Genomic DNA, 23,640 nt, shown 5'->3' with positions numbered 1-23,640 from the left:
GGAGTACAGCATTGTATGGTAGTGAAACATGGACTCTGGGAAAACCGGAACCGAAGAGAATCGAAGCATTTGAGATGTGGTGCTATAGACGCATGTTGAAAATTAGGTGGACTGATAAGGCAAGGAATGAGGAGGTTCTACGCAGAATCGGAGAGGAAAGGAATATGTGGAAAACACTGATAAGGAAAAGGGACAGGATGATAGGACATCTGCTAAGACATGAGGGAATGACTTCCATGGTACTAGAGGGAGCTGTAGAGGGCAAAAACTGTAGAGGAAGACAGAGATTGGAATACGTCAAGCAAATAATTGAGGACGTAGGCTGCAAGTGCTACTCTGAAATGAAGAGGTTAGCACAGGAAAGGAATTCGTGGCGGGCCGCATCAAACCAGTCAGTAGACTGAAGACAAAAGAGAAAGTGTGTAAGCTTAGGGGACTGATGACCTTAGCAGTTAAGTCCCATAAGATTTCACACACATTTGAACATTTTTTGGAGGGGCAGGATGAAGAGGATGCTGCTTCTCCGCGGGACTGCTACGGTCGCAGGTTCGAATCCTGCCTCGGGCATGGGTGTGTGTGATGTCCTTAGGTTAGTTAGGTTTAAGTAGTTCTAAGTTCTAGGGGACTTATGACCTAAGATGTTGAGTCCCATAGTGCTCAGAGCCATTTGAACCATTTTGCTGCTTCTCACAGTCCCTCTTGTAACTACATGTACAACTGTGACTGCAGTACTGTACAGATGACGTCCATGATGCTCTCTTACGCTGGTGCAACAGAGTGCAATTTTTCAGTATGACGCCCAAGCTCGATCACAAATGTCAGCATTTGCTTCAGTAGCAACAGAGTAATCATGTAGAGAAGTCCGTAATATCTTCCGGCCTGAAATTCATAGAGAATATTTGGGATCATCTCCGGACGGACGTTACAGTTCTGAGATCGCCCTCCCCCACACTCTCCCTAAATCTTTGGCATACTGAAAGGAAAAAGAAGGAAAATTAACGTTTAAACATCCGTTGACGACGTACTCATTATCGTAGGAGCATGAGCTCAGTGACGCATTGGAGTATAACTATAACTACATAATTACTCTACAATTCACGCTTACGTATATGCCAGAGAGTTCACAGAAACCCTTTCAGAATATTTTTCTCCACTCTCGAAAACAAGCACCTAAATATTCCAGTGCGACCTCTGATTTCTCTTATTTTCTTACGTTGGTCACTTCTCTCTATGTAGGTGGCAGTCAAACGAAATGTTCCCGCATTTCGTGAGAAGACGAAAAGATTTTGCCGCAACGAAGAACACTTGTATTTTAATGAATGCTACCCCAACTCGCTTTTCATATTTGTGACATTCTCTCCTCTATTTCGCGGTAATACAAAACGAACTCCCCTTCTTTGAAGTTTTTCAGTGTCCTTTGTCAGCCCTATTGGGTAAGGATCCCATACAGCGCAGAAATACTCCAGAAGAGGGGAAAAGCGCTGTGTAGGCAGTCTCTTTAGTAAATTTGTTGCATCCCCAACGTGTTCCGCCAATAAAACACAACCTCGGTTCGCATTCCCTACAACAAATTTTATGTGATAGTTTCACTTTAAGGCGTTTGCAATTGTAATCGTTAGGTATTTGGTTGAATCTACAAATTTTAAATTAGTGTTATTTATTGTGTAACCTAAATTTAACGGATATTTTTGGTAGGCACATGGAGAACCTCACATCTTTTTTAGTTCAGGGTCAATAGCCACTTTTCTGCCATACAGATATTTTGTCTAAATAACTTTGCAATTAGTTTTGATGTTTTAATGTCTTCACTAGACGCTAAGATCTGCAAAGAATCTAAGAGGGCTGCTGAAACTGTCTCTTAAGTCGTTTGTATAGATTAAGAACAGCGGAGCGCCTATAACACTCCCAAGGGAAACCCCAGATATTATTTCGTTTTCACCACATGACTTCCCGTTAATTACCAAGGACTGTAATTACGAAGCCAGACGCTCACAATTTGAAAAGAAGCTACTTGTAAGGAACGGTACTAAAATCCCTCTGTAAATCTAGAAATATGGAATTAGGTTAAGATCTGTTGGTAGCTGTCATTACTTTGTGCGAATAAATAGCCAGATGTGTCTCACAAGAACGATGTTTTCTGAATCAGTGCTGGTTATGAGTCAATGGAGCGTTTTCTTTTAGGTACTTCATAACGTTCGAGCATATTATATGTGCCAAAATCGTACTGCAAATCAAAGTACGATAAATCTGGATGCTGCATCTCTGTCCTCCCGAATACGAGTCCAGTGTACAGACGTAAAGATATGTATCACGAAGAGACAGAAACATTGATAGAATCAGAAAAAAATTGCAAATGCGAAGACGAAACAGCTCATTAGCTTAATTGCCAAAGTGGAAGACTGTGGATGTATCTGTATTGAACAATACAATAAATTATCGTAACTCTGTCATTGGCTGATACACGCCTGCGCTCATATTTGATATATATCTGCTACACTGCCGGAAAAAATGCAACACTCTCAAGAAAAAAGTCATTTCATTGGCAAGTGAGATGACACGCAGTTCATCGTTCTAGGAATGTATGATAAATTTAGACCAAATAAAACGCACATGTCACAGTAAAGAGTTCACTAACAGTCGCATCAGTACACAATGTACCGCCCTCTGGGGGCAGGGTGTATCCTCGCATGCAAACGATCACAAAGGTGCCGGACGGCTCCCGACAATGGACACTTATAAGCATCCTGCGACCTCTGTTGCAATTCGGCAGTGGTTCCTACAGGCCCTGTTGAACGAGTAAGTTCCCGTTTCATCGCGTTTCATACGTGTTCAATTAGCCAGAGATCTGGAGATCTTGCTGGCCAGAGCAGTTGTTCTACACCAGGAAGACCATGTTATCTCGCAGAAACTATATGTCGATGTGCACTGTCCCGCTGTAAAAGCACACCACCTTCCTGCCGAAGAAATGGTAACGACGGGGGGATCACAGACAGTGCAATATAGCGGGCACTGGTTAGTTTGCCCTGCAGAAACACCAAATCTGTCCGAGAGTTTTAATTGATGGCTCTCTACGCCCTGAAGTCTGGAATGGGACCCGTTGTCGTGCGTGAGTGCTGTGTGGAATAGGCAGCTCACCAGGTCTACCCCATACATGTTCACGTCCGTCACTCGCTTATAGACAGAACCTACTCTCATCACTGAAGACAATGGAGCCACAATCAACTCTTTCACGACACCATAGTAAACATCATTGGCGGTGTCATGGTATCAGCCTGATTTTAGTTTTGCTGCAAGCTGACAGTTCCCGATGCTTCCTGATGAACTAGCAGGTTCACTACATGACCAGACTTCGTCCTTGACTGTTGTTCGGTCGGCCACCATTGGTCGTACAATGCATCTGTCCTATGTGGACATCCAGAATCTGTTCTACAGGTGTGGGAACGTTCCACGGAATACAGTGACACACCACCGATGCATTGTTACATGTGCAGTAATCCATCAATACGTCCATCCAGCTTCCCGCAGGCCACAATGCGACCCCAATCAGGTGGCTGAAGCTTACTCGTCGGTGGAGCATGGTTTTTACCCTAGAACGAATAATGCAAACACTGTTTACCTCCAAAATCAGCACAATTACTGCTTCCTAAGTCAAAACAGAAGGCCAACAGATAGGCCTCCTGAACAGTATCGATCGCCGATGGCTGTGAAAAATGAGTCACTAAGACAACAACGTCTGAGTACGCTCATATTACGCCATGTTTCCGCTGAACACAGTCTTGAGAGTGTAGCATCTTTCCGATAGTGTAACTATCCTGTTCAATACTAGACAGGTTTTAGAAATTAAGTAAGAAAGAAGTAGGAAAATACATGTGATGAAAAAGAAACTGTTAACAAGTTCACAGTATTTCACAACGAAAAAAAGAGAAACTTTTAAAATTTGCGGCTCACAAGGAAAAGTAGTGAGAAGACTATTATTTTAAAGAGTAGCATATACATTTGAAGGCTCAATCAAAGACGAAATTAGGATAATTAATTCACACATGGTCAAAAGAAATCCCGACATATTTTGTGGATATATTTTCTTTATCATTAAAGGTGTAAAGAGTCCGTTAACACTTACGTTGAGTGGGTTTCCTGTGAAGAACGTGACCCGGTGGCCCCTCCGCAGTAGAGCTTTTGTGAGGTATCGGAACGGCTGCTGGTGGCTGTAGGACGGTGCTGGAGCCAACACCAGTATGTTGTAGGCCAGGCAGCCGCTAGCCAGCATGGTGAGCACCAGAAGTACTGTTTCTGAAACAAGTCGTCAAGAGGGCTACATGTGAACTGTAATATTTGCATATTAGACACTTGTGGTGTAAGATGGCAAGAACTATACCCCTTACATGAAGTCATTAAAGATCACCTAACTCAAGTTGAGCGAACAGTAGGGCTGAACAAAATGACTGACAAGGCACAATGCATTTTGTAGAGGGTATAGTATGGACGTAGTGGAATAATTAATGTCGGGTGATGGTTTTAAAGTAATTCACACGACATGAGAACTTTGTGGAAACGAGTCGATTTACTGGACGCTAGTTTATCCCAGGGAAATATTTAGAGTTGATCGTGGGCGGCCGGGGGAGCGGCTAAGGGAAGCGACAATAGGCAGCTTAGGGCGGCTCAAGCTCTGAGAAAGTGGTAACGGTGCACGGCCTCCAGCCACCTTAAGATGAATGACAGTGAGTGGGTGGTTGACCCCGACTCCGTGCTGGTGTACCGGGAAACAGACGGAGAACTTGTACGCCTGTTGATAAATGACCGTTGTATCGTTTTCTGTGAAACATGAGAGAAAGCCGCGCAAAGCTACGGTGGAGAGGTCAACAGAGGTCAAAATATGCGTGTTCGTGACTATAGCAACTTCACGCTGAATTCACGGTCTGCTGAGTCTGAAGTAAATCAGGTGAAGAGCGACAGAATGAAATACGCCGGCCTCCGATGGGAACGTAGGACCGAGGAATTTGAAGTACTCTCCTGGGAGTCAGAATTCCGGAAAACTTGGTGTTTGTGCAGATGCTAACCTTGATGGGTGGCCTGGAGGGAGCTAAATAGAACACGTTGAGAGGAAGGGAAATTTTGTGGGAGTTTGTTCACTTCCCAGACCAGGCATTGGTCGGCGCTGGGAAGCGACGCATAATTAACGCGACTTGTGCTGCAATTGGCGTAAGTGATTTTGCTGGAGGGGAAACCGAGGCGAAGAGCGGACTGGCAGAAGTCTCAGTAGAGGTCTTCCGTTCAAAGCTTGCCTAGAGTGCGGACGTGGCATTCTTTACTCAGCTTGCCTGGGAAAGAGTGAGCATCTCTGCTGTTTAGGACCTAGCAAATAGAACGCTTGAGCTTGGAGATAGGAAGTTTTGGTTCAGCTATATACTGAGCAAGATAGCTAGGAGTGAATAGATGTGCGCAGCCTTGCAGCACCACGCATCGGCCGACGTCTGCACAACGACGCCGCTCCGCCACGCTGAATTCGGTGATATCGCTCCGTCTCCAGCCACTGATTAATTTGTTGGATCATGTCAGCAAAGTTTCCACGAGGGTTTCATGGGCCGTGTATTGTAGAGTTCTTCTCGCACTTTGCATTACGCCTGGGTCAGTCTATAGGAATTACTTTTGAGTTATCGCGCTTTACTCCACGCAAACGCAATTTATTACCACTGCCTGATAGGAGAGTCCTGTAATGTGATGATTGAAGGTCGGGAGTTAAAATAAATTTGTGCTAATCGACTGCATCTGTTTTCAATCAAGTAGTTGAAATTCCAAGTCACTTTCTTAATTAATTTTAGGTTCAACATTTGCATCTGGTGTTCAATAGCTGAATATAACATCAATGTGCACCCCTTTTTAATTAAAAGTGATCAATTCTGAATAAATTAATGTCAACACTGCCACTGCAGTTCAATCAGGAGTCACAGGGCCATATTACTTTTTTGCGTTATCCGATATTGCGGCAGTTTTTGCACTCTTTGTTGATCTGTTAGTCAATTAATTGGAGTGAACACACGCCAAAACCAGCTAAGTGACGGGTGGGGTGTTACAGTGGATATAACACACCATAGTACAAGAATACGCCACTGTAAGGAACAATTCAGAGACCATTAGGTCCTTCTCAAATGGTACAAACAATTGCACTATTGTGACTCCAAACATTAGAACAGACTTCTGCACTATTCAGTGACATTAATGTGACCACCTGTCAAAGCCTGAATGAAGACCGTTTGTAGCATGCACCGCTGTGAGACGAGAAGGAAGAGAGTCAGTGAGGTACTGGAACGTACCGACGGGGATGTTGAGCCTTGTCGACTCCAATGCCGTGGGTCCACAGCTCGTGGTCATGCGGTCGCGTTCTCGCTTCCCGACCTCGGGGTCCCGGGATCGATTCCCGTCGGGGTCATGGATTTTCACCTGCCTCAAGATGACTGGGTGTTTGTGTTGTTCTCATCATTTCATCATCATTCCTTAAAGTGGCGAGTTTGGACTGAGCAAAGGTTGGGAATTTGTATGGGCGCTGATAATCGCGCAGTTGAGCGCCCAACAAACCAAACATCATCATCATCCAGTGTTGTGGACAGCTGCGTTATATTTCTGGGCTGAGGATCCATGGTGCGAACATCTGGATCGAGATGGCCCCACAGATTCTCGATTGGGTTTCCATCCGGAGGTTTGGTGGTCATGTGAGTAAAATCCTCGTACACCGCGAGCTATGTGACACGTTGCATTGCCCTACTGGTAGAGGCCATCGTGCCGAGGGAAACCAAACTGCATTCAGTGATGGACGTGGTCCCAAGGATAGATGCACACTTGGGTTGGTACAGTGTGCCTTCCAGAATGACAAGATCACCCAGGGAATGCCACGAAAACATTTCTCAGACCACAACGCTCCTTCTCCGAGTCTGGATCCTTCCGTCGATTGTTGCAGGGTGTTTGTGTTGAGTCAGATGGAGCATAAAACATGATTCATCTGCAGAGGCTACCTTTCGTCACTCACTGGACGTCTATTTTCGTTATTAGCGTGGAAATTTCAGCCTTCATCGCCAATGAACAGGAGTCATCGAGATGCATGAACCAGACCGCCTGCTGCAGAGGCTCATACGTAGCAACGGTCGCTGAACGGTTGTTGAGGAGACACTGTTGATAGCCCCTTGGTTCGTCAGGGCGGTCAATTGCTCAACAGATGCACATCCATTAGCTCGTACACATCTCCGAAGCCGTCTTTCACTCGTGTCATCTATGGCCCATAAAGCACAATTTCCTCGGCCCCAGTTTCGAATTCCGCAATTTTACCAGGACGGTACACTTTTACCACTGCGGCGTTTCGGAATGATCATGCCCGTTTGAATGTCAGATAAACTGCTCCGTTTGCACATTGCGTCAACGGCTGCTCTGTTTTCCATGTCCTCCGACACGCTTTATATACCCTCCCCTCCTAGTGCTTCCACCTGCTGTCTGAGAGCAACCACTCACGTTGACGGAGAACATAGATGGATAGTTCAGAACAATGCTGTAATGTTAGTAGAAGTTCGTAAGCTTCCACGGGCAGTGCCAATATGAATAGAAACATTTACGGTATCAGGCTGTGTCATTATGAAACACTATTTAGTGTCTTATTTCTGTTGTAAGGTGGCTACAGAAGCCATATTCTGCGATACCACTGGACAGTTCTAAGTAAAGTTTGCTACTGATTGGTGGCTGCGTGGTAGGCTACTGCCTGTGTTACTCTGCCTGGTGACTGGTTGCTTGTATCCAAGGGTAATGTTTTCCTGCAGTGAGACACCATTACTAAATATAGACTTCGATCAGAAATCGGTAGTTAAGGTAGAATATTCACAATTTCTAGGTGTATGCATTGATAAGGGGTTGAACTGTAAAAAACACACTGCTTTCGTATGGCATCATATTCTGGGGTAACTCATCATTGAGTAAAAGAGTGTTCATTGCACAAAAGCGTGTAATCAGAATAATCGCTGGAGCTCATCCAAGATCACTGTAGCCTCACAATATATATATATATATATATATATATATATATATACACTCCTGGAAATGGAAAAAAGAACACATTGACACCGGTGTGTCAGACCCACCATACTTGCTCCGGACACTGCGAGAGGGCTGTACAAGAAATGATCACACGCACAGCACAGCGGACACACCAGGAACCGCGGTGTTGGCCGTCGAATGGCGCTAGCTGCGCAGCATTTGTGCACCGCCGCCGTCAGTGTCAGCCAGTTTGCCGTGGCATACGGAGCTCCATCGCAGTCTTTAACACTGGTAGCATGCCGCGACAGCGTGGACGTGAACCGTATGTGCAGTTGACGGACTTTGAGCGAGGGCGTATAGTGGGCATGCGGGAGGCCGGGTGGACGTACCGCCGAATTGCTCAACACGTGGGGCGTGAGGTCTCCACAGTACATCGATGTTGTCGCCAGTGGTCGGCGGAAGGTGCACGTGCCCGTCGACCTGGGACCGGACCGCAGCGACGCACGGATGCACGCCAAGACCGTAGGATCCTACGCAGTGCCGTAGGGGACCGCACCGCCACTTCCCAGCAAATTAGGGACACTGTTGCTCCTGGGGTATCGGCGAGGACCATTCGCAACCGTCTCCATGAAGCTGGGCTACGGTCCCGCACACCGTTAGGCCGTCTTCCGCTCACGCCCCAACATCGTGCAGCCCGCCTCCAGTGGTTTCGCGACAGGCGTGAATGGGGGGACAAATGGAGACGTGTTGTCTTCAGCGATGAGAGTCGCTTCTGCCTTGGTGCCAATGATGGTCGTATGCGTGTTTGGCGCCGTGCAGGTGAACGCCACAATCAGGACTGCATACGACCAAGGCACACAGGGCCAACACCCGGCATCATGGTGTGGGGAGCGATCTCCTACACTGGCCGTACACCACTGGTGATCGTCGAGGGGACACTGAATAGTGCACGGTACATCCAAACCGCCATCGAACCCATCGTTCTACCATTCCTAGACCGGCAAGGGAACTTGCTGTTCCAACAGGACAATGCACGTCCGCATGTATCCCGTGCCACCCAACGTGCTCTAGAAGGTGTAAGTCAACTACCCTGGCCAGCAAGATCTCCGGATCTGTCCCCCATTGAGCATGTTTGGGACTGGATGAAGCGTCGTCTCACGCGGTCTGCACGTCCAGCACGAACGCTGGTCCAACTGAGGCGCCAGGTGGAAATGGCATGGCAAGCCGTTCCACAGGACTACATCCAGCACCTCTACGATCGTCTCCATGGGAGAATAGCAGCCTGCGTTGCTGCGAAAGGTGGATATACACTGTACTAGTGCCGACATTGTGCATGCTCTGTTGCCTGTGTCTATGTGCCTGTGGTTCTGTCAGTGTGATCATGTGATGTATCTGACCCCAGGAATGTGTCAATAAAGTTTCCCCTTCCTGGGACAATGAATTCACGGTGTTCTTATTTCAATTTCCAGGAGTGTATATATATATATATATATATATATATATATATATATATATATATATATATTAATGAAATTTATTATTAACAATCGAAACGAATTCAAAAGTAATAGCAGTGTACATGGCTACAACACTAGGAGAAAGGATGATCTTCACTACTCAAGGTTAAATCTGACTTTGGCTCAGAAGGAGGTAAATTATGCTGCCACAAAAGTCTTTGGTCACTTACCTAACAGCTTTAAATGTCTGACAGATAGCCATATAGCATTGAAAAGGAAATTAAAAGAATTTCTTAATGGCGACTCCTTCTACCCATTAGATGAATTTTTGGATATAGTAAGTGGGTAATTGCCCCAACCCCCACCAAAAAAAAGTAAATAAATAAATATTGAGTGTCGTGTAATATTTTGTGTAATGTAATATCTTGTATAGACATCTTTTATTAATCTGACACGTTCCACCTCATTACGAAGTGCCGTATTCATAATCTATGGAACAAGTACTAATCCAATCTAATCTAAAGATGCTGCGCGGCAGTTCTCTTACGGCCGCTTGGTGATGGTGTTGTGCCCGCCCGATGTGGAGCTACTAGCAGGCGAACACACGCGGCCCGATGGATTGGGATAGCTAGCAGCCAGGCCGTCATTAACTCGTACCCATCCTCCCCGTAAATGCTATTAGGGCGTTTAATTATTCCAATAGTGTCTCCAGTTTTTGGCACCTGCATAAACGACTGTCGAGCTAGCACATGGAAATTAACAGATCGGTCAGAGTCCTCGAGATGTTCAACTATAGCTGATTCGTTGTGTTGACCCAGTCGCACGCAGCGTTCATGCCTCGACACTCCATTGCTAATCGGTCTCCTGGTTTCATCGATATACGCTTCGCCGCATTCACATCGAAGTTTGTGGAGACTTGCATTGTGGAGAGCATCGTGGACCTCAACAAATTTCTGATGTTGCGACTGATGTGTTGGTAAATGTGCCAACACCTTGTAGATAGAGGAGGCCGAAATCTAACGCAGACGGGCGTGAATTCTGGAACAGGATAAGTAGTGAATTCTCATAAGAAAAGTATGCAGCTCCTCGAATACTTATCTTTTATTTATCCTTGTTGTGAATACAGCATTCTGGATGAGACATTTCATACGATAACTATCAAACTATGTAAGGCTAATGGCGCCTTGCTAGGTCGTAGCCAGGGACTTAGCTGAAGGCTATTCTAACTGTCTCTCGGCAAATGAGAGAAAGCTTCGTCAGTGTAGTCGCTAGCAAAGTCGTCGTACAACTGGGGCGAGTGCTATCCCGTATCTCGAGACCTGCCTTGTGGTGGCGCTCGGTCTGCGATCACACAGTGGCGACACGCGGGTCCGACATGTACTAAATGGACCGCGGCCGATTTAAGCTACCACCTAGCAAGTGTGGTGTCTGGCGGTGACACCACAGCGACTGCTGTGGAATGTTGGTTTGATTCCTCTGCTGTGAAGCACATGGCCTGCATCGCACATACAGTATCTACGCCTCTCATATTACAATATGGGAGCAACGGGAAGATATTCTTTTCGTCTTTTGTCTGTTGTTAGACTCAAGCGCAGGGAGAAGTAGGTACTTTAGTTGTCTTATTGTTTCGTAACGACGCTGCCTAATACCCAAAATAATTTTGCTGTATCATAATGTTATACTTTGTCTAAATTATAGTGAAAACATTGATGTCAAGCTGAAGCCTTTGAAAAATTATCGAGAAAGGTTTTCTTATTCAAATCAGTGTCTTTACTTGTGATTTCTCTTCTCTACAGCTTCGTGTAAGGTCAATATAACTAATCACGAATGCTCCCAAAATGAATTTAGCTCTAAAGTGGAGTGTGCGCCGGTTTGAAACTTCCTGACACGTTAAAACTGCCAAACTCCATTTCTTCACGTGCAGTCTTCCAGATGTGCTGGTCAAGCAAAACAGGCAGGAGAACTTATGAGAAGTAGGAGACATGTACTGGCCGAAGCGCAAAGCTGAGAGGAGGGGGGGGGGGGGGGGGGGGGGCTCGTGAGTCGCGCCTCGATACCTCTTACCTCTGTCAGTAGAGAATCTGCACCCGAAAAGCAAATTTTTGGGTTCCAGTTTCAGCACTGCATATTGTTTTATCATGACTGTGGTATCAGATACTTCATTGAATTATTCATTCTTTTGGTACGACTTGTTTACCAGTTTCTTTCAAATATTCTACCAATTATTGCGAAATAAACTACATGTCTCCCGCCACGATTTCATCTCTTGTGCCAACGTCTTCATCTTAGAGTAGCACTTCCATCCTTCGTCCTCAGTTAATTGGTTGCATGTATTCTGATCTCTGTCTTCCCTACAGTTTTTACCCTCTGCAGCAGGGCCGGCCACGGCGCACCAAACAACACGCGAGATGGCTGTGCGGGCAGCGTGTGGCCCGACGCTCGATCAGTCTCAGCTCTGCAGTGTCCTTTTTGGGAGTACCTGGTTCAGCGCGACATTTCACTTGGCATTGCGGTGTGGCATTTTTCGGCCGGCAGGACTCTTTAAGTTCGACAGAGTCGTAGTGTCACCGCTGTTTACCCTTTGCTATATGTTCGTGGTGTTAAGTATGTTCAAAGTAGGTCTAGTGGCTGTTTGCATAAAAAGAGGTAGTCTAACGATGTATCATGATAAGCCTTTAAAACTGAATGGAAATGACAGAAGAGAGGGATGAGAACTGTCAGTATCTACTGTACAGTCGCACAGTCGACGTGGGCCGCAAATTTGCTATGAGGCGACATTACCATTCCATGCAGAAACAATTCAATGGTTTAGTTAACAATGAAAGGGCAAAGAATTACGGTCGAGAGAGTGCATTGTTCGGCACGTCCATTGAATCAAATCGTTCAAATGGCTCTGAGCACTATGGGACTCAACTGCTGAGGTCATTAGTCCCCTAGAACGTAGAACTAGTTAAACCTAACTAACCTAAGGGCATCACAAACATCCATGCCCGAGGCAGGATTCGAACCTGCGGCTGTAGCGGTCTTGCGGCTCCAGACTGCAGCGCCTTTAACCACACGGCCACTTCGGCCGGCTCCATTGAATCTTCGCGCTAAACTTGCAATCATAGACCACGTGAAGAAATTAGTGTATGAATAGTACACACACCAAAAAAAGTTTTGCATCGCCTCGGTTTCAAGAGCTCCGGAACCTGTACAGAAAATTGGAATACAGATCAACATAAACTTCATTTCCGCCCTTTTTATTGCTCATGAAAACCACACATTGCATTTTGCACCACCATACAGCGAGACCTTCAGAGGTGGTGGTCCACATTGCTGTACACACCGGTGCGTCTGATACCCAGTAGCACGTCCTCTTGCTTTGATGCATGCTTGTATTCGCCGTGACATACTATCCACAAATTCATCAAGGCACTGTTGGTTCAAATTGTCCCACTCCTCGACGGCGATTCGGCGTACATCCCTCAGACTGGTTGGTGCGTCACGTCGTCCATAAACCGCCCTTCTGAACCTATTCCCGGCATGTTCGATGGGGTTCATGTCTGGACAACATGATTGCCACTTAGTCGAGCGATGTTGTTTTCCTGAAGGAAGTCATTCACAAGATGTGCACGATGGGGGCACGAACTGTCGTCCATGAAGCGATTGCCTTGTCAATATGCTGCCGATATGGTTGCACTATCGGTAGGAGGATGGCATTCACAGTATCGTACAGCCGTTAAGGCGCCTTACTTGACCACCAGCGGCGTACGGCGGCCCCACATAATGCCACCTCAAAACAAGAGGAAACCTCCACCCTGCTGCACTCGCTTGAAAGTGTGTCTAATGTCTTCAGCCTGACCGGGTTGCCTCCAAACACGTCTCCTACGATTGTCCGGTTGAAGGCTTATACGACACTCATCGGTGAAGAGAACGTGATGCCAATCCTGAGCGGTCCATTCGGCACGTTGTTGGGGCCATCTGTACCGCACTGCATGATGTCGTGGTTGCAGAGATGGACCTCGCCATGGACGTCGGGAGTGAAACTGCGCATCATGCAGCCTATTGCGCACAGTTTGGTTCGGAACACGACGTCCTGTGGCTGCACGAAAAGCACTATTCAACATGTTGGCGTTGCTGTCAAGGTTTCTCCTAGCCATAATCCGTTGGTAGCGGTCATCAACTGTGTAGTAGCCCTTGGCGGCATGAGCGAGGCGTGTCATCGTAAGTTCCTATCTCTCTGTATCTCCTCTATGTCCGAACAATATTGCTTTGGTTCACTCCGAGACGCCTGGACAGTTTCCTTGTTGAGAGCCCTTCGTGGCACAAAGTAACAATGCGGATGCGATCGAACTGCGGTGTTGACCGTCTAGGCATGGTTGAACTACAGACAACACGAGCCGTGTACCTCCTTGGTGGAATGACTGGAACTGAAAGCTGTCGGACCCCCTCCGTCAAATAGGCGCTGCCCATGCCTAGTTGCTTACATCTTTGGGCGGGTTTAGCAACATCTCTGAACAGTGAAAGGGACTGCGTGATACAGTATCTTCAGTCAATGTCAATCTTCAGGAGTTCTGGGAACCGGGCTGATGCACTATTTCACTTCCAGTTGCGACAGTTTTCGATGAAATTCAACGAAGAGTATGGAGACTTTATATTCTACTGTAAAGTGCATTGGTTAAGTCAGGGGGCATGCCTGGAACGATTTTTCAATTTAAAACCCATCATCGTTGAATTTATGAAGGAAAATGTAGGGCAGGAACGAAAATTAGGACAACAGGAATGGGTTCCATACGCCACAATTTAAACAGGTTTGACTGTACCCTGCCCATAGTAAGACTTTGTAAGGTGGGAAACACCTTATTTGTGATCTGGTTGGGATACATTTAAAAAGAAAATCGCTTTGTAGATGGGACGCAAAAAAAAGAAGAAAAATGGTTCAAATGGCTCTGAGCACTATGGGACTTAACATCTGAGGTCATCAGTCCGCTAGAACTTAGAGCTACTTAACCCTAACTAACCTAAGGACATCACACACATCCATGCCCGAAGCAAGATTCGAATGTGCGACCGTAGCGGTCGCGCGGTCCCAGACTGAAGCGCCTAGAACCGCTCGGTCACACCAGCCGGCAATACACAAAACAACAAACTGATCAATATTCCAAGTTAGCTGTTTAAACAAGTTAATAATTACGACAGTAAAATTTGTTTTGACGTTTTATTTTGACTAGCGTAGACGCACAGCGAACCTAAAATAAAAATTATACGTAACGCAATATGTAAGATAAAAATTTGTATTCACTCTACTATGTATAACACAATTTTTATTTATTTTTTCACATAGGGGTCACAACATACCAGTTACCTGAATAAAGTTTCATTCCAATATCTATTAAGGTGTTCGAGTTATTAAATTTCAATATATTTGTAAAATCTGAAGATCATGACAATAGTAGGATGATCGGGCTTTGAGGACACTTTTGATCTCAAATTGATGTACAAATTAATTAAATCGATCAATTAGTCGGACAGTGAAGTATCGTACTGTACAGAAACGCACCCAGTCACTTACCACCATAGGTTCTTCAGATGCTCTATTTTCGATATGTATATGTCTATGCTTGTGTTTCGGATTGATACCATGATCCAGGATAGGCCTGAGTTAGTGTTCGAATGTGGATCCAATCCGCGTTATATCCAGAATGCTGTCTAGAGGTGGATCCACAATCCGCTACGTGCGAGACGGCGTTCGAAGGTGGATCCAGCAGCGAGAGGACTGGGTCAGGTTTATGGGAGCCCTCCACGACACTTGCATAGACATAGACATGCAGAAAATAGAGCTAATGCACTGCATCTATAGAATATATGGTTGTTAGTGACTGGGTGCATTCGAGTACAGTGCTATATTACACCGTCCGACTAATGTGCTGTTATATCCTGTACATAACAATAATACTTACGAAGGAGTGTCTTCATCCTTCCAACAGACATCTAGCACACAAAAGAGCGGAATTGGGATGATTATGCGCCGTGGATCTTTAAGAGTATAAAGGGAGGTGTGATAGGCGCAACAGGATGCGTTGGTTGGTTGTTGCTACGGGAGAATCTAGACTATATTGTTACCAGATATCGGTAACATAAATAGCATCTAAGACGTTATGTTCCGTATCAGGAGTAATTTAAACGTGTTTACGCCTCTACAGAATCGTTTTGCGAGGAGTTTTTCGTTATTTCCAGGGCTTTAGCGCTATCGAAAATAACGTACGAGTGGTGGAAATTGAGACTTCGCGATTGCTAATACGCATGCATAGTCTCTATATGTATGGGTGGAGAGCTGTAAGCGGCGGACGGTGCAAATACATAACTTGCCGACTGTTCATTTATAAATTACGCTGCCGGGGAGATGCACTCTGTAGGTGGAAAAAAGGGGAACTCTTACAGTCCAGGATGCTAATCGCAGTCGACACACTGTCAAAAAACGAAAACTTGTTACTAGAATTAAAAGAAGAAAATGAAATCTCCAGTTTGTAGGTGTCCCTACAGGGTTGCGGGAACGCATCAGTGTTTGGAAGGTATAAAAAAAAGTAGCAAAGATCATCTCGTAAGCAATAAGAGCGTATACTAATCGGAGAAAATATCAGAGCAGCAGCAGAAATCAGCTCTTTGCGCATGTTGCAGAGTCTGCAGACAAGCTCTCTGATGTGTCGAAGCAGTACGCAGAATTGTTTCCAGACTTCGAGTTTCCAATCTACACCACTCGTTGAATCTCATCTAGGTACGAATCGAGTGCTACTCTACTTTTCATGACCGTCCTATCCGAAATGCTTGCATATAGATCACCGGGAAGAGGAGAATTCTTAGCATTTTTAGTGGACTGGTGTATAAGACACGCAAATATCTTGGTATAAAACCAAACAACACCTGGGTATGCCAGCAATATGAACATATACGTACGGAAAACTATCGAAAAAACATGAAAACTGACATATGCTCGGTAAAAATCGAGGGAAGTCTGGTATAATTACTAAAAATTAGTGGTAAATGCGAAAAACGGAGGGAAATAAGACGAAATATGTAAAATCGCTATAAACTTGCAAAATTACATGAATTGACAGAGGATACATAAATTAGAGAAAAAGTACCAAGAAATGCGGGAACTGAGGTGGGGTGGCGGTACCTAGACACTCAAGAACGAGAAAAGCTTAAAATTACTCTGTCTGCGTTCAGTTTTAAATTTACCCCTCCCCTGTAATACATACATCAACAAAGGTGATATAAGTATTACACACAAGCGCTTTATTAAAGAAGGAGAAATATTTGTATCTCATTCCAGGACTGTGTTCTCAAACATTCCTTCGAATATAGATATTACCAAATTATGGTTGGTCCTCACAAGCCGGGCTACGCCATAAATATTTAAGAGAAGAATCAATATGTTTATCAGACTTACGCCATTCCGTACCATGTCCTGTAAGAGAGTCCGCGTACTTAGCTGGGTGTTACCGTGCTCGCCTCCCATGCATATGGGCCCCGGTTCGACTCCAGGCAGGGTTGGAGATTTTCTCCGCTCGGGGAGTGGGTGTTGTGTTGTGTTGTCCTTATCATCATCTCATCATCATCTCATACTCATCACCGGCGCACAAGTCGCCCACGTGGCGTCGACTGAAATAAGAAGACTTGCACTTGGCGGGCGAACTCCCCCGGGTGAGGCCTCCCGACCAACGATGCAATACGCTCATTTCCATTTTTCTATAAGAGAGTGGACTGATGCCATATATTTCAGCCTTAGTAGTGTGAGAAGCATTTACTCTAGAGATGTGGTGTCAGGACGAAACTGCTATATTATCCTACACATGAGTAAAACTAGCTAACATCATACCTGACTTCTGCGTTCAAGAAGAATGCTACCATGGCCATGGTAATGCTACTATTATAGGATGCACTACTAGGTGACAATTGGAGAGTCTATTACAAGGCATGCTTTCAAGATTTGATTTTCTTACATTCTGTAAATGCCAGTGAGATATAGCATCACATTGGCGAAATGGGATTTGCTTTAATGTACGAGACAACATTCTCTTGAGTTAGAGCTTGTTGTTGCCTAACATAAAATGACGTGAGCAAGTGGTGTGAAAGGCTGTATTCTGTAATACTATTTCACATGTTTGAAATGTTTGTAATACACACATGTATTATAGTTTATTTATAGACAATGAGCTGAAAGTTAGGGACACTCTCGAGCCATGTAATTTTATCCATCAAACTGAAGGAAATCGCTTAACATAGATGCTTTTTTTTCTTACTGACCAATTTCATTAATTTGCATATCAGTTCGATATTAAAAGTGCCGTTGTAGCCCATGACCCTACTACTGATGGCGTCTAGGACCCTTAAGATACATTTCTAACCTTAATCGTATATTTCTGAATCATTACAGCCTATATTATGTTTTTAAGGTATCTCAGCGACCTCCTTAACGTTCATATTCCCAAGTGATAGTTTTACCTTTAGTGTGAACGCATTACATTGTTATAAACAATTACTTAAAAACACCAGTGTTATGGTAACGAGAACATGATCAATATAGACAACATATTGACAACCTGCTCCAAACTGTTGCTGAGACGCCCCCATATTGTTACTCTTTCCAAATAAATTGATTGGAATTTCTGGAGAAAGTCCAATTTGTAAACACGTGTAACACATGCCAGATAACAATAGAGAACAAATAGTCATAACAGAAACTGCCGTCAATATAGCACCCTCTAGATATGTTCCAAAAACTCAAGGAATTTGAGTCTAGAAGCATCTAGCATTCATGGAGAGGAAAGGTAAAGAAAGAAAAGGAAACGAAAGAAAAATGGAGGAAAGAGGGAGAAAGAAAGGAAAAGAAAAGAAAAGAAAAGAAGAAAGAGAAAATTAAAAGAAACGATAGAATTTCCGTCAAGTCAGACTGCTTCACCAGCAATAACAAAATCCTTAAATGAAACTTAGACATCCAGAAGATGACGCTTTCACTCCGAAATACATAGGAAATAAAAACCTAAACAGAGACATTCGACGGACGCTTATTGGTAAAGTGCATACCTTGCACAGTCATTGTGTGTCAAATCAAACTGTTATGGCTTTATTAAAAATGCTAGACAAATAATGCATACAAGAACTTTTGAATGTATGGTATCTGTATACGAGAGCGCGCACGCTTGTGTGTGTGTGTGTGTGTGTGTGTGTGTGTGCGTGTGGTTCGGGTGGGTGGGTGTGGGTGGGTGAGTAGGAGGGTGCGTGTATGGATTTCCACAGGGAGTTGCAAGTAAATAATGAAATGTAAGTTAACATTATTTACAATCTTTTGAATGTTTAGCATATATTAATATATTTCACTAAGAAAATATGTTATGTTTATAAACCTATTGAAACATTCTACATCACAGTTTTACATCACAATGTGGGATCATTCCTGTAGTTCTCTTTAGTTATGACTGGAAGGTCAACTATGGAAATGATCGTAGATAACTACCTACAAGACATATTTTGGAAATATTAACATTACAAATTACAAGAAGATAGAACTATAATAAACAGTGCATAATTGATTTAATACGAAAAAGACATACAGATTCCAGACGCAGCCACCTTCCTCTCATTTGATGTGGAGAACATGTATTGTAACACATCAATAACAGAAACAATAAACACTATAGAAGTTCTTAAAAGACGCAATACACTATCATATGATCACGTCAAAGAAACACTCAAGCTGCTGGAGTAAATAACAGAACAGAACTATTTCCAGTTCAATAACGAATTCTATTTACAGGGTGAACGATTACCAAAGGGATCCTCAGTATCTGGAACCATAGCAAACATACACTACTGGCCATTGAAATTGCTACACCACGAAGATGACGTGCTACAGACGCGAAATTTAACCGACAGGAAGAAGATGCTGTGATATGCAAATGATTAGCTTTTCAGAGCATTCACACAAGGTTGGCACCAGTGGCGACACCTACAACGTGCTCACATGAGGAAAGTTTCCAAACGATTTCTCATACATAAACAGCAGTTGACCGGCGTTGCCTGCTGAAACGTTGTTGTGATGCCTCGTGTAAGGAGGAGAACTGCTTACCATCACGTTTCCGACTTTGATAAAGGTCGGATTGAAGCCTATCGCGACTGCGGTTTTTCGTATCGCGACATTGCTGCTCGCATTGGTCGAGATCCAATTACTGTTAGCAGAATATGGAATCGGTGGATTCAGGAGGGTAATACGGAACGCTGTGCTCGATCCCAACGGCGTCGTATCACAAGCAGTCGAGATGACATGCATCCGCATGGCTGTAAAGGATCGTGCAGCCACGTCTCGATCCCTGAGTCAACAGATGGGGACGTTTGCAAGACAGCAACCATCTGCACAAACAGATCGACGACGTTTGCAGCAGCATGGACTATCAGGTCGGAGACCATGGCTGCGGTTACCCTTGACGCTGCATCACAGACAGGAGCGCCTGCGATGGTGTACTCAACGACGAACCTGGATGCACGAATGGCAAAACGTCATTTTTTCGGATGAATCCAGGTTCTGTTTACAGCATCATGATGGTCGCATCTGTGTTTGGCGACATCGCGATGAACGCGCATTGGAAGCGTGTATTCGTCTTCGCCATACTGGCGTATGACCCGGCGTGATGGCATGGGGTGCCATTGGTTACACGTCTCGGTCACCTCTTGTTCGCATTGACGGCACTTTGAACAGTGGACGTTACATTTCAGATGTGTTACGACCCGTGGCTCTACCCTTCATTCGATCCCTGCGAAAACCTACTTTTCAGCAGAATAATGCACGACCATATGTTGCAGGTCCTGTTCGGGCCTTTCTGGATACAGAAAATGTTCGACTGCTGTCCTGTTCAACACATTCTCCAGATCTCTCACCAATTGAAAACGTCTGGTCAATGGTGGCCGAGAAACTGGCTCGTCACAATACGCCAGTCACTACTCTTGATGAACTGTGGTATTGTGTTGAAGCTGCATGGGCAGCTGTACCTGTACACGCCATCCAAGCTCTGTTTGATTCAATGCCCAGGCGTATCAAGGTCGCTATTACGGCCAGAGGGGGTTGTTCTGGGTACTGATTTCTCAGGATCTACGCACCCAAATTGCGTGAAAATGTAATCACATGTCAGTTCTAGTATAATATATTTGTCGAATTAACACGCGTTTATCATTTACACTTCTTCTTGCCGTAGCAATTTTAAGAGTTGTATAGAACATGTCTTAATTAACAAATTAGTGTCAATAGAAGCGCCCACAGGGGGAGTGGGGATGCGAGTGAGAGCACCCGCCCCTAGCGAGAATTAATGTAGTTTAAGAAGATCAAAAAGGACCTGTAACCTTACGGCCCGAATTTTTATGACCTAAAAATATTTGGAAAGTTAATACTAAAATGAAACATACACTTTTTAAATTAATACACCACTTAACATAATATCAAATAAAGACATATGATCACACCTCTGCCTTCCTATCATTTCGCCTAAGTTGCTGATCCTGCACCTAAAACACTTAATCAGTGCTCTCTCTCCCCCCCCCCCCCCCCTACCTTGAATCTCTATTACTCCAGTTCTCCATACCCCCCTACCCCCCTCGCCATTTCCCTTCAAAATATCAAAATATGCTGAACTTTTAGCACATCTTGTCTAACTACACTGACTCCAACCTTCCCCTCCACACACACACACACACACACGCACACACACACACACACACACACACACACACACACACACACACACACACACACACACAAAGTTATATTGCCAAAGTTTGCAACAGGCTTACTCACGATATACACCTAAAACTCTGAGCTCAGTGGCGAACACGAGAAAAGTGGAGTAGTGTTCTCTTGTGAAATTTGACAAGTGAGGTGAAATGGAAAAATCAGAAATGAAACGTAACAAAAAGTGGGTTCATAAAAGTCGAAAATTTGCGAAAAGTGATTGTGTCAACACGTGTAATTCTTTTTTCGATATCAACCTACGGTATGAACGAAAGAAAAAGTACAGGACTTCAGCACAACAAGAGCAAAAATTACCGTGAGTAAATTGCGCGCCAAGTTTATAAATAAATAATGTTTTTAATGTATAAACACAAAGCTGTAGAGACATACTACGTATACCATATTTCCAAAACGACCACAGAATACGCCGTATAAATAAAAGTGAAACACGTTCCATGAAAAGTAATCGAGATTGAAGTAAGCTTAACCAGTAAAACCAATAATGACTATTTATATCAGCTGTTATGTTGGCCATGCAAACAAACATATTGTAGAAAAAATAGAAGACGGACGAGTGCGAGAACGGCTCGCACTCTGGGGTTTCGTTCACAATTATGTACGAGTATGTAGATAGCTTATCTGCAGGTTTTGATGAGTGAGTTTTCAACTGTCAAAATATGTGACATAAATGACCGTATCTTGTGATTGCATTGACGTCGAAGCTTAAATGTTTCACACCGCCAAGCAACGGTAGACTTTAGTTCAAATGGTTCAAATGGCTCTGAGCACTATGGGACTTAACATCTGAGGTCATCAGTCCCCTAGAACTTAGAACTACTTAAACCTAACTAACCTAAGGACATCAGACACATCCACCCCCAGGCAGGATTCGAACCTGTGACCGCAGCGGTCGCGCGGTTCCAGACTAAATCGCCTAGAAACGCTCGGCTACAACGGGCGGCGTAGACTTTAATATTTGACACCAATTTACACTTGATACCTCTACCCGTTCCTGAGCAAAAGCGGTCGTAACAGAAGAACAATAAACTGATCCTATAAGGGTTCTATTTTTATCGACTGAGGTACGTTACCCTAAAACAGTGTTTATTTACCCTGGGAGTGGTAGCACAGCAAGGCGAAATGCTCCATGTTGCTACATATCAAGCATCACAAAACAGCTATCTTACATCACAATTTATACGTAAGGTTAAAAACTATATTTAAACGTTTTCTAATTTCTCACTGGGATAGATATTTCGGATTCCAGTCATCACGGCGTCGTGACCTTACGTACACGGATACTGCAAGTTGAAGAATCTTCCATCGTGTTTTCATTAATAGGCTACATTCCCTTCTCTTGGTTGACAAATTTAACTTGATGGAAAGTAACCGTCACATATAGACGTGAACGCATTTTCTGTGAACTGCGCGACATGAAAACGTACCACATAGCATTTGGGCGCTATTGTACCTTTAAAAAGCGTAGAATGTGCAACAGCCGTCATCGTTTGAAAGCATTAAGTTTGTTTGCGTTACTTATATTCAACCGGCAGCCCTTGTCCTTCGCGTACAGTGCCGTTTGATCTGTCAAGAAGTTTAAATTCTGTGTACACGCCGCAGCCGGTTAAGAGATTTTCATGCTGTAACGTGACGTCAGAAAAAATAAGATATCGGATTTACCTGTAAAAGCACCTCCCATTTCTGCGTGTTCCGATCCCACTGCGATCTGAACAACACGCAGCAAGCTTCTGGCGCGAGGCAGTTTCCGCTGTTGAACTTCAGGAGTGTCAGATAGTGGTCTAATTGAAAGCTAGGTCATCGTGTCTCCATGGAATTTTCGCGGCGTGCCAGTACACTATGACTTGTGCTTTCTAATCTCCTGGCTCCACTGCACAGTACATTTTCTCGTTCCGCAGTATTAGACGAGTAACGTTTGTAAGCAAGTTTCCGATGAGTTACCTCTCTAGCTCTATAGTCACCGGCGCAAGGCCGAAATCAACGACCTTGACATAACGGCTTGCGTCGGCTGTGTACGCTTGCTGTTGCATGTGCGTGACGTAGCATCGATACGGGACAGATGAACGGCAGTCTTATCGCAGTGGATGCCCAGCACTTTTCATTAAATGCTGTAGTCCAGGCTACCGACTGCAGTACGAAACCACAGGAAAATATGCAATAAATCCTCTCCGAAATTAAGCTTCTGTTACCGAAAATAACGTTTGCAGTAGGGTGTAGTAACAGTGTTCAACGTCCATAGAGGATTGTGACAAAAGATATAAACGGAATTACAATATGCAATAGTAGTAATGATAATAGTAGTAGTTTGATTCATCCGTGTACTATTTTTACAAGAATGTTGGGCATTTTACGATATTACAATTTAAGAACAACAAAAATTACGTAATTCAT

General features: G+C 44.3%; 1 protein-coding gene across 1 annotated transcript in view; it reads right to left on the bottom strand.

Moving 5' to 3' along the window:
- LOC126455492 (UDP-glucosyltransferase 2-like) overlaps positions 1-23,057 on the bottom strand; it is an 88,695-nt gene extending 65,638 nt beyond the window's left edge. The window contains exons 1-2 of the mRNA XM_050091243.1: positions 22,912-23,057; positions 4,121-4,290 (exon numbers count right to left, since the gene is read on the bottom strand). Coding sequence (XP_049947200.1) covers positions 4,121-4,290; positions 22,912-22,930 — 189 coding nt within the window. The 5' untranslated portion in view covers positions 22,931-23,057. The remainder of the gene's footprint in view (positions 1-4,120; positions 4,291-22,911) is intronic.
- Positions 23,058-23,640: the final 583 nt, after the last annotated feature.

This window comes from Schistocerca serialis, chromosome 2, assembly GCF_023864345.2.
Source record: "Schistocerca serialis cubense isolate TAMUIC-IGC-003099 chromosome 2, iqSchSeri2.2, whole genome shotgun sequence".
Classification (NCBI taxonomy): Eukaryota; Metazoa; Arthropoda; class Insecta; order Orthoptera; family Acrididae; genus Schistocerca; species Schistocerca serialis.
The sequence above is the reverse complement of the archived record's forward strand: the minus strand, read 5'-3'. Positions and strand labels throughout refer to the sequence as shown.